The 17133-nt window shown below is 40.4% G+C and overlaps 1 protein-coding gene across 1 annotated transcript; it reads right to left on the reverse strand.

Moving 5' to 3' along the window:
* Nucleotides 1-14543: 14543 nt before the first annotated feature.
* Nucleotides 14544-15994, reverse strand: LOC128383422 (uncharacterized). Its single transcript, XM_053343047.1, has 5 exons — nucleotides 15940-15994; nucleotides 15126-15815; nucleotides 14912-15034; nucleotides 14778-14821; nucleotides 14544-14663 (listed from the first exon to the last, which is right to left on the reverse strand). Exons 1-5 carry the CDS (start codon nucleotides 15992-15994, stop codon nucleotides 14544-14546), a joined length of 1032 nt encoding a protein of 343 aa, XP_053199022.1.
* Nucleotides 15995-17133: the final 1139 nt, after the last annotated feature.

The following is a 17133-nucleotide window of genomic DNA, read 5'->3' on the forward strand; positions in this document are numbered from 1 at the left end:
CAGGCGAGCATCACTCTGCAGTTTTATTATGAAATGTGTGCTTATTGCTAGCAAAATAAAAAACAAAAGGGTGTTACATTCTGCTTTTACAATGGAGCTTATTTTCTGCTTCATTGTTGAGGAAATAAAGGCCCGGTTTCGCAGACAAGGTTCAAGCCTAGTTCCAGACTAAAATGCTGTTTGAGCTGGCTTTAAATCACTTGCACAGACTTATCTTAAAATAGAGTCATAGATTTAGTCTGTTCTGGAGCCAATTGCAAGAGGGTAGATTAGAGCTACTCTAGGACTAAATTGAAGTTCATATTAATCCTGCAAAGAGGCAGGTTTAACTTCAGCTTAGTACTGTTTGTGAAAGGGAGCACAGATGGTTTGGGAGCATGGAGTATTTGGAATATCTAAATGAAGACCAATATTCGCTACAGAGGCCAGCCAGACAAATACTTGTGGATAGGAGTAATCTTGAATCAGTTTGATGAAATAACTTTCAGAGACCGCTTCCGTATGTACAAAGAAGATGTACTGGAGATCGTTACTTTGCTTGAGCCTAAACTTTCCCCGTTGTCCTTCGACGGACATAGCATCAACGTTCATGTTGTTGATTATGCCCGAAATAGATGAAATAGTGCTGGCGATGATCAATCTGCAGGGTGTTCGCAAATATGGACAAGAGTGGAAGAAGCGCATGGACGAGACCGACCTGCGTGCCTATGTCAGGCTGCTAATCCTAGCAGGCGTGTACAGGTCACAAGGCGAGGCAGCGGCAAGTCTGTGGGACGCGGACAGCGGGAGGGCCATTTTCCGAGCGACTATGCCACTCAAGGTGTTCCACGCGTACTCGAGGCTCCTGCGATTTGATGACCGCGAGACCAGACCCACTAGGCGCTCCACTGACAAGCTGGCAGCCATAAGAGAGGTGTGGGACAAGTGGGTGGCACGTCTGTCGCTGCTGTACAACCCCGGGCCTGACGTGACAGTGGACGAGCAACTGGTACCATTCAGAGGTTAGAATATGCTGTAAGTCTGTGTCTGTGTGGTACAATATGCGACCTGGACCATATGGTAACCATTGCCGAACTCTGTTTGGTTTTTTGGGGGGGTTTTTTGTTGTTGTGTTTGGTCCACACCCCACCTCAGGTCGTTGTCCTTTCGGGCAATACATACCCAGCAAGCCTGCTAAGCACGGGATAAAGTTTTGGGCGGCATGCAACGCCAGATCCAGCTACGCCTGGAAGATGCAAGTGTACACCGGGAAGGACTGAGGGGGTCGCAATGTCACGTGACAACTTTTTTACCTCGTACGAGCTGGGGCAGAGGCTCCTCCAGAGGGACATGACCATGGTCGGCACGGTGCGAAAGAACAAGCCCAAGCTCCCGGCAGCACTGCTCACGACCAAGGGCAGAGAGGTCTTCTCGTCGACCTTCGCCTTCACGGACAGCACTGCGGTGGTATGCTACATTCCGAAGAGAAACAAGAAGGTGCTGCTGATGAGCACGCGGCACAAGGAGGCACAAATCAGTGAGCGCCGGGACAGGAAGCCGGCGCTGGTCCTGGATTACAACAGCACCAAAGGGGGTGTGGACAACCTGCAGGAGAATGACTGCCCGATGGCCTCTTGTGGTGTTCCACAACCTCATAGATGTCTCTTCGTACAACGCCTTTGTGATATGGTGGGAGATGAACCCCGTGTGGCTGTCTGGCAAGCGCAGCAAGGGTGTTCCTGGAGCGGCTGGGAAAGCAGTTGGTGGCGCCGCTCATCCAGAAGAGGGCGAGGTTTCCGCGAACCATTGCTGCAGCGGATGTGGTGAGAGCATTTCAAGCGGACAGGGACATGGACATGGACATGGACAGGGAGCATGACCGACGGCTTGCCACAGAGTCACCTGCGGGCAGGGCGCAGAAGAGAAGGAGGTGTGAGATGTGCACTGAAAAAAAGGACAGAAAGACCAGGGTTGTGTGTCGCAGCTGCCGCAAGTACATCTGCGGTGGGTGTTCTGTGGCGGTTTGCAGCACTTGTGCTGGAGCACTATAGGAAAATGATACCAAATGGGGACAGTGACACACGGGACAAGAAAAGAGACTTAAAGAGGGTCCGTGTATAATCCGTGTATCATTCATTCTTTCTATTTTCGATTGGAAATCAAAAAAGGAAAAAGTGACAAATTATTTTGTTTTTTGTTTTTAAATGTAACACAAAAAAGAAAAAATGTCTGGTTTTCATATTTCAATTTTTAGCTCAAATAAAAAATACGAAATGGAAAAACGGGCCACAGGACTGAATTTGATTTTAATATTTAATTGGTCAGTTTACGTGACCCGGAAATGGCTCTGCGCACAGCAGAGAAAGTTTATCATAGCCCGTACCATGAATTCCAGCGTCAGGTGATGCTTGTGCTTTAAAAAGTGCAAATTAAGCAGATAATGATAACCACATGGATACCTGTGGGACTATAAACAGCTGAGAAAAAAGCCACCAAATACGACGGAGATTGTTATTTTAAGAAAACAAACAGCCGGGTTGAGCATAGCTCAGCGGGTAGAGCACCCACCCCATGTGTTGAGGCTATAGCCCTCGTTGCAGGTGATCCCGGTTCGAATCCCGAGCCAAGTCTTATCTTGCGTGTCATTCCCCCTCTCTCTGCCTCCTGTTTCCTGTCTATCTCTACTGTCCTGTACATTAAAGGCAAAAAAAGCCCGAATATAAATATATTTAAAAAAAAAAAAGAAGGCAAACAGCAACACCCACTGTCTGATAGGTTTACATGAGTGATGGTAACTGGTCATTGTAAATATATACTTACAAATCTGGGGCCTCATTTATCAAAAAGGATGTAAAACTGCTACTACATTTTTGCATACGGCGAAAAGACAATTTCGCAGTTTTCCATTGATATATCACACCTCATACTCTGCCCCCGGAACGCCTGGACACAACCATATATGGTCAGCACGTGCATATTAATTAGCCATGTGCCCTCTGTGGAGCGGCTACAAAGTGACAACAAAGACGAGGGGGGAGGGCAGGGGAAAGAAGCGGAACTTCTCCGAAAGCGAGATATACGGCAATATTGGGCAATAAATCAGTCAGAAAAATTCTCTTTTATTTTAATAAGCTACAATAAAAACAAAAACCTCCCAAATCTCATGGAAAGTGAGCAGAAAGAAGAACAATTTTATGTAATCTGAAAAATCCTGCTGATTTTATCAGTCATGTCCTCCTCTTTTAGCGTCACACGCTTTGTTCCCTTAAACAGCACATAGCTATCCATGATGGATGGTTGATGGCAATTGGCTTGTCCAGTGGTCCAGATCGATTGCGGCTAGAAAGCTAACGTTAACGCTCATTACCAAACTTCCAGGTCACTACCAATTAAATATTAAAATCAACTTCAGTCCTGTCGTCCGTTTTTCCATTTCGTATTTTTTATTTGAGCCTAAAATTGAAATATGAAAAAACAGACATTTTTTTTCTTTTTTTGTGTTAGATTTAAAAACAAAAAAAAAATAATAATAATTTGTCACTTTTTACTTTTTTGATTTCCAATCGAAAATAGAAAGAACGAATGATACACGGATTGTGTATGTTCTGGTATTTGGATTTTCCGTTCATGAATGGGAATTAAAAAACAAAAAACGACTGGTTTATTTGATTTTCGTTTTAAAATACAAAAACAAAAATTGAATTAGACTGCATTTTTATTCCATTTTCATTTTCTATTTCATATAACAAAAATAAATTCACTAGTCAACAGGAACGAAAAAACGGACCAAAAACAATTATTTATTCATATTCTCGCACCGGAAGCTGTCATTTAGGCAGATCTAGGTAACCTGAATTTTATTTTATTTAAAAAAAAAATGTTTTTACCTGAAAGATCCAACTAAGTTTACTAGCAGTCAGGGACATGCACATGATTATAGAGGGGCAGGGGCTCAAACTCAGAAAAGGGCAGCATGTGTGCGTGCAGAGCGCACACCAAACAATTTTTCCAGTCCATTACACAATATTGAAATTAATGTAAAATTAAAAAATAAAGTGCTAATAGAAAGCTAACTACTTAGCTGTGTGTCCTGTGTAGGTGAAAGTGACATGCAATTGCCATTTCTTTTGTGTCAACAAATTATTGTCAACATGAGTTCATTCACATTATCAAAGTCACAATAAACTTTATATCTAAACCTCGGACCTGTACATCAGACCTGTAGTGAGGGAAACATGATCCGCCGTAAACACGGTGCATTTTGTGCGTTTTATTTTGTATTTTGTACACGATTTCCTGTCCCGCACGATCTGCTCTGTGCTGAATTGACGTCCGGCAAAAAAAGAAGCTGACACATTGACTAAAATAGAGCGTTTTATTGAAATATTACCATAGACTGTATATAAGAAATGGACGTAACGTCTGTGACGTCACCCATTGGTTTGTGGACTGCTGCTCGGAAGCCAATAGTATCGAATCTAGGTAGCGCCATCTTGAAAATTTCAGGTGCATGCTGGGAAAAAAAGAACACGGATTCTACTTATATGGGCATGAGGTGGAGTCATGGACGGAAGTATGGGCGGGGCTAACGGCGGAGCGGGGAGGCTGCGATTGGTTGCGAGGGCTGGATCTCAAGGACATTGGTCAATCACCCTGTCAATCACAACGTAGCCACGTAGCCACGTAGCCTGCTTTATCGTCAAATATAAAATCAGGGAGGCCACAATTTAACAAATGAACATCATACTGCATTGAAGAAGGCTTTAAACTAGCGATTGAGACCATGAACACATTTTGAAAACGTTTACTGAGGTTAGAAATCAAGTGAGAAGTTGGTGAATTCTCCATTGACTTGTATAGAGCCGCAAGTCTTTTTGAACACGAAACGGTCGCCCCCTGGTGGCCTTTTGATAGAATGCAGCTCTAAGTTACTTCCACATTGGCTTCTTTGCAGAGGATAGGAACTCCCCGCCTGAATATTACCCATATTTAAGCACGTTGAATAAGTGGACGGCGACTAGTTGTTAGACCATAACTCACAGGTTCAAGTTGCTCCACTGTCACGTCTCCTCAGTTATCCATGGGGCAGCTGCTTCTCTCCCTCTCACTCACTCTCTCTCTCTCTGGCGGCTCTGTGACCGAGCGGAGGCGCAACGGACAGAGAAGCAGCGGCTCAACACACACAACAACCTCGTATTACAAGAAAATGGGTACGGTAAAATACCGTGGAATTTTTGTACCGCCATTTTTTTTTTGCCCCCTAACAGGAATGAATTAATGTTATTTAAAACACACACACACACACACAGGGCACTTTTTAATACGAGGCAAAAAGGGCAGGGGCTCAAGCACCCCTAGTGCCCTATGTGTGCACGTGCCTGCTAGCAGTCATGTCTTCATGGCGAAGACAAACTCTCTTGCTCTTTCTGAACACGACATACTGGTCCATTTTCCTCTTCGAAGTCTCCGTCATAAGCCTATTCTCCTTAATTGTTTCACTCCTGGACATGCGCTCTTGCCTAGCTTCCGGTGCGAGAATATGAATAAATGGTTGTTTTTGGTCCGTTTTTTCGTTCCTGTTGACTAGTGAATTTATTTTTGTTATATGAAATAGAAAATGAAAGAAAAATGCAGTGTAATTCAATTTTTGTTTTTGTATTTCAAAACGAAAATCAAATAAACTAGTCGTTTTTTGTTTTTGAATTCCCATTCATGAACGGAAAATCCAAATACCAGAACATACACGGACCAAAGAGGATTCTTACTGTTTTTTGTTTTTTGCAACACTTTGTAAGTTCGTTAGTTCAGAAAGTGTTGTAATAATAAAGAATTTTCATCCTTAGTATCAATAGAGGAACAGTAATTGGTTGTACATAAGAGGCAACAGGAGGGTTAAGCACAACCTGCTGGAGGAATGGAGGGGCCTGAGGGACCCAGAGGCAACAGGAGGGTTAATAGTGTTTGTTGTGTACAACATAAGTAGTGTGCTGAAAAATTAAATGAGAAACTTAACCAAGGCTGTTCTAAAATGTAGGTTGTGGTGACTACAATACTCTCACTCTTGTCAAGTGAGAAAACATTTATTTTCACAATGTATTTCATTACATTCTCTCATGCATCTTTCTTTGATCAGCTCTCTCTTCTAGTTTCATATCTAATTCGACCTGTAGAATTCTCATTTTCATGTCATGCTCTTCTTTCAGATATTTCATTCTACTCATGAAATTCTAAGGCTAACTTTTCATGCGTGGACATCCTTTTTGGTCTCTGCTGGAAGGTGATGGCAACATCTTTTCTCTGGGAAGCCATACCAGATGTGGACGGTGCATAGTCTTCCACCAGGGTTAGAATGATTTCCTCTGGGAAAAGAACTGTTTGATACAAAAACTCACATGGTCCTTAGAATGAAATAAAAATAAAGACAGACACAGACAGTGGAATAATCTATATGTACAGAATGACGTAACTAATTTACCGTATTTTCTGGGCTATAAGCCGCTACTTTTTTCCCACACTTTGATCACTGCGGCTTTTACTACGGTGCGGCTAATGCATGTTTGTTTTTTTTGTTCGTGGGTGTTGTTGTTACGTACTTTATTATTTTTTCACTTTGCTTCATGTTTGATACACATTGTTGTCCGACTCGTTCATAGGAGAGAACGGGAGAGTTCGCTCAGTAGGTAAGTTTTAATTGAAAATTTTCCAATACAAGATGTAGGCTATAATGACAGGTGCGAACCGAACGAGGTAGATTACTCCAGTAAAAGTAAGACTTAGTTTAATGACTTAGAAGTCACCAAATGACTTACTTTAACGAATTTCGTTAGCTTATATAATGCAGATTTGTAAAATATTACTTTTATGAGGGTCACAGTCACAGACAATAAACTTACCATGTGAAAATTGTGGTAGCAGCGGGTGTAATGAAGTCCACGCAGCACGCTGTATGCAAACTAATATTAAGCCTATATCCTATTCATTATAATGTCCATGGACATAAATTGAGTTCTTTTGCCTTAATAATGACAAAATAATACACAAAAAATGGTCGGATTGGGAACCCATATGCATAATGTCTCCACACTCGCATTTAGCGTTGCTTGTAATGACCAGGGCTCAGCTAATGTTGCCTTTTAAAACATCGTAGATTTCCCGGGATTCCCTGGAAAATGCCTCCCTCAAGCAGGGTACACTTGCACTCACACTAGCCAAATAATCCGGACTGTAGGGGGCAAACGTGCTTGGGCACGGACGGTACAATTGCCCAGTGCGCCCTAAATGTGTGTAGTCGGGGGGGGGGGGGGGGGGGTGGTTGCGTGATGGCTGTCAGGCATCGCCGATCGGACCAACCCAAGCTAATATCTCATATTACAACGTGGGACACCTGCGGCTTAAAATCCGGTGCGGCTTGTACAAGTACAAAATTGATTTTCTTTCTAAAATTAGAGCATGCAGCTTTTAATCAGGTGCGCTCTGTAGTCCGGAATTTACGGTAGTTTCTATCGTATATTTACCATTTGTGCTCAGTTCTTCATATCCACTGTCCAAATGGTCATCATCTGGTATTACCATCCAGAAGTCAGCCAATTCATTGGTCTTGTCTTTACTAGGTGGGGATCCACCACCAGTAGTAACTCTCTCTCTTCTGGCCTAGGCAGATATCATTCAATATAAACAATGTCATGATATGAAGAGCTTTTTTCCAAAACGCTATAAATCCATTTTAATAGTTTTCAGGAAAATTACATTTTCTATCTAGACCCACACATTTTGCAAATATTCAATTTATCCTGTTAAGATTGTTTGTTGGCTTAGTCTGGACATGTTGAACAATGATTGTTAAATCAAACAACAATATTGTTGATTATAAATTCAAAGTTTATTTTATTTTATTTCAAAACGCTATAAATCCATCTTTTTTTTCAAAACGCCATAAATCCATCTTTTTTTTCAAAATGCCATAAATCCATTTTGTCTTTTTTAAAACAAGAGAACATATATTATATCATGGAAATCATACTATAAATGAATATAGATTAAATAAATACAAATGCATGAAATAAATAACGGCCAAATAAAATAAATAGTAACATAAAATAAATTTTCTATTTCACATTTCAATAATGTCCACCACATAAAACAAATAACTTAAAAATAACACACATACAAATACCACTAATTAAATAAAAAAATAAAACAATGATAACAGTACATCAAAATCATTTAGTAATACATTCAATATTCTTTCAATAAAATGTCAAACCTGTAAAAAGTAGAATTATTGTCTGCTACATAAAACAAATCACATAGTAAACACAAACTTCAACCACAAACAACTGTAACTTAAATGTGATTGATTTGATCCACCCCGTGTGTGTGTGTGTGTGAGAGAGAGAGAGAGAGAGATCTTCGTCACTTTACCATGCATTACTCTGCATCGTCATCACTCTGACCTGCATTGTCGTTCACCTCATGCAGTGCATCATCATAAAAAGACCTCACCAAGTCAGACACACCTATTGCTCCCAATAGTGCCAGCACATCGCGCTTCTTTGCGCTCTTCACAGTGGTCTGCTTTGTAAGTAATGCAGGTTTCAGGTCAGCCCACCGCTTGCCCCGTTTTAACACACTGTGGAAACAGTACTCCCCATTGTACGCTGCCTTGAAACCTGACTGATCTTAAAGTTTCTCTGAGACTTGGCACACGCTTTTGTGGCTGAACTAAAATCACGTGCCTCCCAGTCTGTGCCATAAATGTAAACATGGCCAAATTGCTGCAGAATGGCATGGTATTCTTGTGGTAGCAGAATTGTGTCAGTTTTCCTGATCTTCTGCCCAATTCTGCCAAAGACTCGGTCTGCTGGGAGATAACTGTGGCCCCTAACTGGAAAGGTGTGCTCTATTCCAAGGTTGGGAAAAAAGTGTCGAAGTTCCATGAGCATGGACACCATGTTCATGTTCTTGTTTTGCCCATAACAAGAGTCGCTGAACAGCCGAAGCCCCCTGGATTTGCTGATTTTGTCCTGAAGTTGAACCTTGAGGCAGTCACTCAGCGCAGATGCAATCATATTGCTGTCCTTTCTACCTTCATTCTCCTGCCACGCGTAGAGATGGACATCGTCGTTTGTCTGCATACTTTTTTCTCCATGGTGCACAACAACACCCAACAGGTACATGTACAACTGCCGGGAGTAATAGGCCTGTCCTATTGGGGTCTTTGGTAGGACCATGTTTTGCATCATGTCAAAACAAACAGTGACATGATCTTCAGCAACCCTGCCTAACAGGTCATAAAACACACGAGCTCTGCGACGATGTAAGATGAACGATGCTGTTTCCATCTTCTTCTCTGTTTGGGTGAGGTTAGGATCTGTAATCTTAAGCTTGTACTTTGCACAATCAGAACATGCGTCTGTCGCTGGGTGTCCAAAGCCAAGATTGAAATCATTAGAGCAGATAGAATAATAGAGGGAGTAGCTGGTGTAAACATGATTCTGATCCTCAAAGAGCTGATGCATTTTTTGCACATTCAAGTCACTAGGGAGATACTTGCGACCTGGTGCTCCTCTCCGCCCATAATGGCTGGCCCTGCAGGGGAATGACTTTATGTGGTCAACAATAAGCTGCCTTCTTTTGTCGTTTTCTTCACTCTGCCGGGCACCACCTCTTCTCTCTGGGCGTGCCTCAGCAGTCTTGGCGTAATATTGTGCTACACGAGAGACACAATCTTTGCTGATGCCTGTGAAAGTAAATTATTTAGATTGTCATATACATTGATTGGAGGCAGTATGAAATAAACACCATTACACAGAACTAACTTGCTAATACCCCCTCCCCCATTCCAGGTTTTCTCCATAGCAGGTGACATTTTTCTCAAATAATATATTTTTTTTAATCCCTGAGAGCCACATGTTGGAGATTACAAGAAAGTTACCATAACATAATCACCTTTCACACACATCTCACTCTCTATAACTCTCTCCTCTCTCCAGAAAGGGGGGGGGGGGGGGGGGGTTGTGTGTCTCTCTCTCTCTCTCTCTCTCTGTATGTGTCTCTCTCTCTGTATGTGTGTGTCTCTCTCTCTCTCTCACACACACACACACACACTACCCCTGCTCCATAGCAATGACATCAGGAGGCTAGTATAATTATCAGTACTTAGCATGTCACGTTAGTATGCTTGTTTACAGAAAAAAGATCTTTGTGACAAGGGAGAAACAAAACGGTATTAAACTAGTCAATTCTGAAATGAAACTCACCTAACACTTCGATGAAGGTCGACTTGCAAACAGGCATCTTCTCAGGGTGACTGTTACACAGTAGACTGTACCTCACCGACAGGTTGCAATCCTTCCTCTTTTCTTTGTTTTGAACTTTGGCACGCTGCCTTTTCACCGACGTAATGCTCATAAGGTGAAGCAGTGCCCGGTCCTGTTCAACCTTATTGGGGTTTTCATAAAATTTACTGAAATTTAACATCAGGTCGTCCGACGACAGCTTTTCGGCCTGACAAAAAACAGTCGCAGCTGAATGTTTACATCCGACAGCTGGTATTAAAGCCCCACCGGAGTAACGAGCCTTCTTTTGTTGTTGTTTTTTGTGATTTTCTATATTAAGTCTTTGTTTCCTACCCCCAGGTTTGTCTCACAGGCTCATCCAGACCATCAAAATTGTCAACACGGTTAAAATCCATCGTTTTGAAGACAATAATAAACAATACCAAACAAAACTCTCTCGCTTCAACTTCCCGCCAGCCGAACGCTGATTGGTCGAGAGGACATATCGCGTTCTGGCTAAAAATAGGTTTGGCGCTTATCGCGGTTTGGAGAGGAACTGCATCTTGCAGTACATTTTAAACAAGGAAATATAGCGATTTGGCATGAAACGCTAGTGGAACAGTGAATAGGTTCAGTACACAGCAAAATGGCATGACAAACTCATTTTTTTAAAATTTGGCGTTTATCGCGTTTTGGAAAAGAGCTCTTCATATACAGATCATAATAGACATGTCTCACCTGCAGTTGCTGTACCGCTCTTGTGGTTACATTTTCATTTGCATTGAATATACTGCAAATGGCAGCCCAAGCACTCCTCTTCCTTTGTTCAATAGCAGCACTATAGACTTTACTTTCAATAACAGCATGATTTCCCACAATTTGTTTAAGTAGATTTTTTCCATACTCAGTATAGTTCTTTGAGCGTGTTCGTTTAGCTTCAGCCATGTTTAGTGTCAAAATTCCCACCAGCAAAGCTGTCCTCAATTCCATTCCAGGTTTTTATGAGCACCAATAGGCTAACAGGCTGTGCTACCACTTAGGCTAATGAGGCTTGACCTAGGTGTTCCCGTTTAAGCTTACTCCAGGACTCCACAGTCTGGGACTAACTAAGACAAATGTAAGCCACGCTCATGCAAGCCACTTAAATGACCTAGCTTTACTAGTTTGACTTAGGCCTACTCCTGGCTTGATATAAGCCTTGTCTGCGAAACCAGGCAAAAGTTTTGGCTGTGAGTGTTTGGAAGCTGTGTTTTGTTGTGAAATGTGTTGTGATCGACAGACAGGGTCAGCTAGACATCTCATTAATTGGTGGGCTAATATGTGCAGCTTATATTGTTGCGTTGTGTCATTATGCCGGTGACAGTGGATGGAATAGAGTATAGGCCATAGGGAAACTCGTCACATCCTTTGAATTTTCGCTGTCTCTTTTTTTAAGTTACATTAATACCCATTCACTTGTTCTAATCTGATGTGACTAGGATGAAAGGGTGGACCTGGCCCTACTTGTGCTAGCTTGGTTAGCTCAGTGCATTTACAGTCTATGGTTGACTAATACAGTATATAATGATGCTAAGGCTAATGCAAAGGAAAAAAAACTGAACATCCGTGTCCTTAAGAGAGTCTTTCAGTACAACTCAATGCTGAACAAGACTTATTAGTTGACCAAAATCTTACAATTAACTTTCATGAACTGCAAAGACACTGAAATAGAGACAGCTATGTCTATACTGCAGCAGTACTGATTTGTCAATTACAATGTAGGCACCCTAATGCCCTACTTTATTGTCTATTCTACTGTAAATGGGACCATGATTTACAAAATGAACAACATTCTGTGTTGAGGAAGACTTGAAACTAGCCATTTAGATTCATTTGGAAAATGTTTACTGGAGTAATAAATAAAGTGAGAGTAATGTCATTATCTCATAGACTTCCTACAGTTGGTCTTCTCTTTGGAGCCAGTGGAGCTCCAAATGGCTTCTGTTGACCATTAGAGAGAATGGAGGTGAAAGTCACTTCCACATTGCCTTCATTTGTCAGATCTTGAGATACCTAATTAATTTAGTCACTAAAAACACCCGGAGTGGGTTAAAGTTACTGCTACTTCCTTAAGGTTATGTGGCCTTTATGGTCATGACTACAATAATAACCATGGGGTTAAGGTTAGAGGACGATTGTCGATGTTTTGTGTTTTTTTAACTGTCCATACTCATGTTTAGAAACAGGAAATGAAAAGCAGCCTGTTGTGGCAAAGCCCACAGTTTGGTTCATACCTCAATTCACCCCTCGCCCTCTGTATGTGGAAACTTTTATATATGCCATCTGACCATATATTGTTTTTGAGCCACTAATATTATGTTTATTTCATAATTTTCCTTGTGAAGACAGTCTGGTTAATGTATGTGTATGCCAAAATCTACAGGAGTGGGGAGCATTGTTCTAGGGCTTCACAGACAAATAATATTAATAAAAAGAACTTTGTGAATGTCCACACTACTTTACTAACCTTTTGGATAACGTCAGGAAACAACCATTTGCACTAGTTAGATTGACAGTGCTATGAAAACCAAGAACGCATCAAGAACATGCCAAGAATTGGTATTTGATACTAAATTATATACACAAAACATGATATAACCTAAAATGGTAGTAGGTTGAAGGCTACTAGGCCATCTTCAAAATCAAACAAGGACAAACTGTTTATATAAATTAAAAAGAATTGAAAGACATCACAATGTGATTTGGATAATTAAACCTTGTTTAACTATGTTAAACCTGAGAGTCACTATTCTCAATACTCACAAGGCCAAGTCTAAAAACTGCAACAGAACCACAGACTGTATAAAAGAAATGGACGTAACATCCGTGATGTCACCCATTGGTTTGTGGACTGCTGCTCGGAAGCCAATAATTTCGAATCTACGCAGCGCCATCTTGAAAATTTCAGGTGCATGCCGGGAAAAAAGAACACATTCTACTTATATGGGCATGAGGCGGAGTCATGGGTGGAGCCAACAGCGGAGCTGGGAGGTTGCGATTGGTTGCGAGGGCTGGATCTCGAGGACATTGGTCAATCAATCTGTCAATCACGACGTATAAAATCAGGGAGGACAAAATTTCACAAATGAACATCATACTGCATTGAAGAAGGCTTTAAACTAGCGATTGAGACCATAAACACATTTTGAAAACGTTTACTGAGGTTAGAAATCAAGTGAGAAGTTGATGAATTTTAATTTTAATCAAGGACTAGCCCTTACTGGAATCCACACTTTAAAGTAAACTTGTGCCTGTCATTTAGCCTGATTGATTATTGAGAGAATTATCATAATAATGAAAGCACAGCACAGATCGGCTGCATTAAAGGACAGATCACTGCACTTCCTACCACTGAACCAACTCAAAAGGTGTTTTTGTCAGTTTCTGAAAATAGTAAAATGATCATGGATATAGGCTACTTATATATAATAATGTGATTACAGGTATTATATGATGATTTTTTGATGATTTATTTTTAAAAAGGCAGACAGTTTGGTAGCAGAACCACAACTTTGATCCCCCTAATAGAATAATGGGGCTACATGAAATGCAGAATATGATGGCCTGGGAAGACATTCATGACATTTTGGAGTTCATTTATTGGCTATTTTAGACTTATAAATACAGTTTGTCAACATAGAAGGCAAAACTACTGTGAGGAAAACCTCCAATATAATATAAAGTTAACAAATTCCAATGCAAACTTAAAGGTTATAGTACTCTATTGACCATGCAAATACAATATATTTGTAACCCTCACACACTCATATCATTCAACTGCCTTAAGTGACTTAATGCTGTGAATGTGAACACAAAAAAGTGTTCTATGTTTACATTTATTTCATCATTACTGACAGAAAATATTCATTGAAATGCACATACTAAGGTTAAAACTCATTCAGGAAGAATAGGTAATACCACTTTTCCCTTCATCACTTCACACAGTAGGTAGTTGGACAGTGTAAATCAATCAAAAGATACTTTTATAATCTCAAAAAGAACATGATTTAAAGATATATATTTTATTTTTAAAGAAAAAGTAACAGACATCATGTAGAAAAAAGCACACAGACAAGCAACAAAGAGAGCAGAGTGTCCTGAAAGTGCAAATTACTAAACCCAACCAAAGCACAAAGAGATCACAACATTTGTCTGATATTCACAATGCAAAAATATATCCTAAGACTTTACCTTACACTACAGTAGACCATAAAATAGCTTAATAAAGTGTCCCCATATCCGTAAGTTCTACATCTTTACACTGGCGTACACACATTCACTATTGGTGTTGTTCCTCACTTTTCTCGATCTGTTTGCTGCGTTGGCACTAACAGCAGCATATTGAAGGTTGTCTGCATCTTGATAACCCTGCCAATAAAATGTGTAATAGTGAATGAAAGCATGATATGAACAATGTCTACAACATGATTATTTGCATTGCTATAAAAATGTGGTTAAACAGTTAATTAAACCTGCATTCACCTCTGCATCTGCTGTGGATGGAGCTGCAAATCCATGTTGACGCTCTGATCAAGAAAAAGAGAATGATCTTTTATTCAAAAATAATAACAATTCCATGAATGAGCTGTCATAAACAAGATATAATTTGTCTGTACCTGACTGGCAGCTGTTTCTCTTGTTCATCTTGTACATTGAGAAAGCCAGTAAAACACTGAGGATGGTGGTGAATGCCAAAGCTCCACTCAAGAAATACACCAAGACAAGAGAGTCTACCTCATCTGTAGAGAGTAAGAAATCAGTAAATTAACTTTCAGCATGTTTTAGTAAGAGTATATCAGATAGGACAGTGTCTCCTAATGTGTTACTCACGCTCAAAGTCCAGCTTGGTCCCGTTTCCAAACAGTATCTGTCCACATGAGGCGACAGCACAGTAGTAGGTCCCAGCATGAGAAAGATTCAGACTCTTCATCGGCAAGTTGTAGACACAGGTGTGTGTTTGTGTGTTGGTGTTCCTCTCACACTGATCATTCCTCCCTCCATGTGTGTAAATGAGTCCTGGATGAGATTCTTCAGAGTATTTGAACCAGTAAACACTGTGTTCTCCATCATCACAGGTCCCAGTGTGTACTGTACAGTTCAGAGTCACAGAGTCTCCTGGCTGGATGCTCTCAGATGCTGACTGATGCACCAAAGTTGAACGCTTTATATTGAGAGTAGTGCCCACCAAAAATTCTGACATACTTAAATAGCAACTAACACAGTAGTAAGTAGCTGAGTCTGAAATGTCCAAATGTGTGATTGTCAAGTGATTTTTACCATTTGTAGTATCTAGTTTGAAGCGATTGTTCTTAAATTCATCATGAAAAGTGCCATTTCTATTAAACACGTATAGGGTGGACATGAGCCTTGGTTTCTTTCCAACAGTTTGCTTATACCAGTAAACCCTTGTTGCAGCAGCATCTTCATAGAAACATTGTAAAGTCAAACTTTCACCAACATTAGCAGATATAAAACTGCTTTCTTGTTGAGATGAGGAAGATTTCTCATTAGTTGCTTGAGCTGATGTGAAATAAAAGACAAAGCAAATTAAAAATACATTTAAAGTGACAAAATTCAGAAAAACTGGCACATTAAGAAATATGTACAACATTTGTACAAGTTCTTGTTGCAAAACACCACTCACCCATTTTCCCCAAGAACAGAAATGCCAGATACAGAACAAGGTTCGGAGATGTCATTGTGTTCAAATCGCTGTGTTGAATGGAAAGAATCTCTATACTTCTCCTCTCTTTAGAGAGAAGGCTGCAGTTGATTGGCCAGACAAGTCACATTGCATGTCCTTATTAGGAAACATATACACATGTTGACTGAAACCTGCACTGTACACTTTTTTCTATAAATAGAATCACATGTTGAGAGGTATAGAAAGAACATAATGGTTCCTCATGTTGGCATTATATTTCTAATCACATAAAAAATGATGATATTTATATACAGTAAACACACTAGTAGATAGTAGATATAAAGAAATCCATTTCTGCTCAAACTGAAAGTACTCATCATGTTGAGCACATTAACCGTTAGGCATGATACTTTTCTAACTACAGTACTATTTGCCAGATGTAGTCAGTATTTAACAGGAAAAAGTAACCTATTTTTATGACTTGTGACCTGTGAAAAAGAAACTGGTTTATTGCCAAGCAGGTTTGCATATAAAATAATTTTCCTTGGTGTTGTGCAAAGCAAACACGAATTGATTTGTTTTTGCCTGGAGTAGGTTTTTGTATCATGTTTGTGGTTACTGTTGAAGTCTACAGCAGAGCCCAGCTGATACTGGAATTTTGGGGCTGATGCCGATACCGAACCCTAACCCTTTTTTTGTCATTAACCCTCAAATATAATGAGGGTATAATATTTTACAGTTTATCATTTAACTTGAACTATCTGTTAATAAAGCCAAATGAATGCAACCCATTAACTAAACTACAAACATGCCTTAAGGACATAAAGGCCTGGATGACCTGCAACTTTCTGCTATTAAACTGAAGTTATTATGCTTGGCTCCAAACACCTTAGAAACACATTATCTAATCATTAAACTACTCTTGATGGCATTACCAGACATCCCAACTCTCCCGGAAGTTCCAGGAGTCTCCTGCATATTGATAATGAGATTGCAAATGAGATCCAATGTTCTGGAATCTGGGGTAAACGAGCAAAAGTGCACGCTAGAGAATGACACGTATTTGTTTTTGTGTGACTATCAATGCATCGTGTGTGTGAGAGCACGGCATCCTTATAGCTCTGTGTTGCTGCTTATTAGACCAACCCCCCGGACCAACACCCAGATTGGCAGATAGATCTGACTGTAAACATA

This window comes from Scomber japonicus, chromosome 22 (genome assembly GCF_027409825.1).
Source record: "Scomber japonicus isolate fScoJap1 chromosome 22, fScoJap1.pri, whole genome shotgun sequence".
Lineage (NCBI taxonomy): Eukaryota > Metazoa > Chordata > Actinopteri > Scombriformes > Scombridae > Scomber > Scomber japonicus.

Coding starts and splice junctions, on each gene's coding strand:
- LOC128383422 (XM_053343047.1), bottom strand. CDS start 15,994: ATGACATCTCCGAACCTTGTTCTGTATCTGGCATTTCTGTTCTTGGGG. Junction 15,816..15,939: donor TCTGTTCTTGGGGAAAATGG/GTGAGTGGTGTT, acceptor ATTTCACATCAG/CTCAAGCAACTAATGAGAAA. Junction 15,035..15,125: donor GACCAAGCTGGACTTTGAGC/GTGAGTAACACA, acceptor TACTCTCTACAG/ATGAGGTAGACTCTCTTGTC.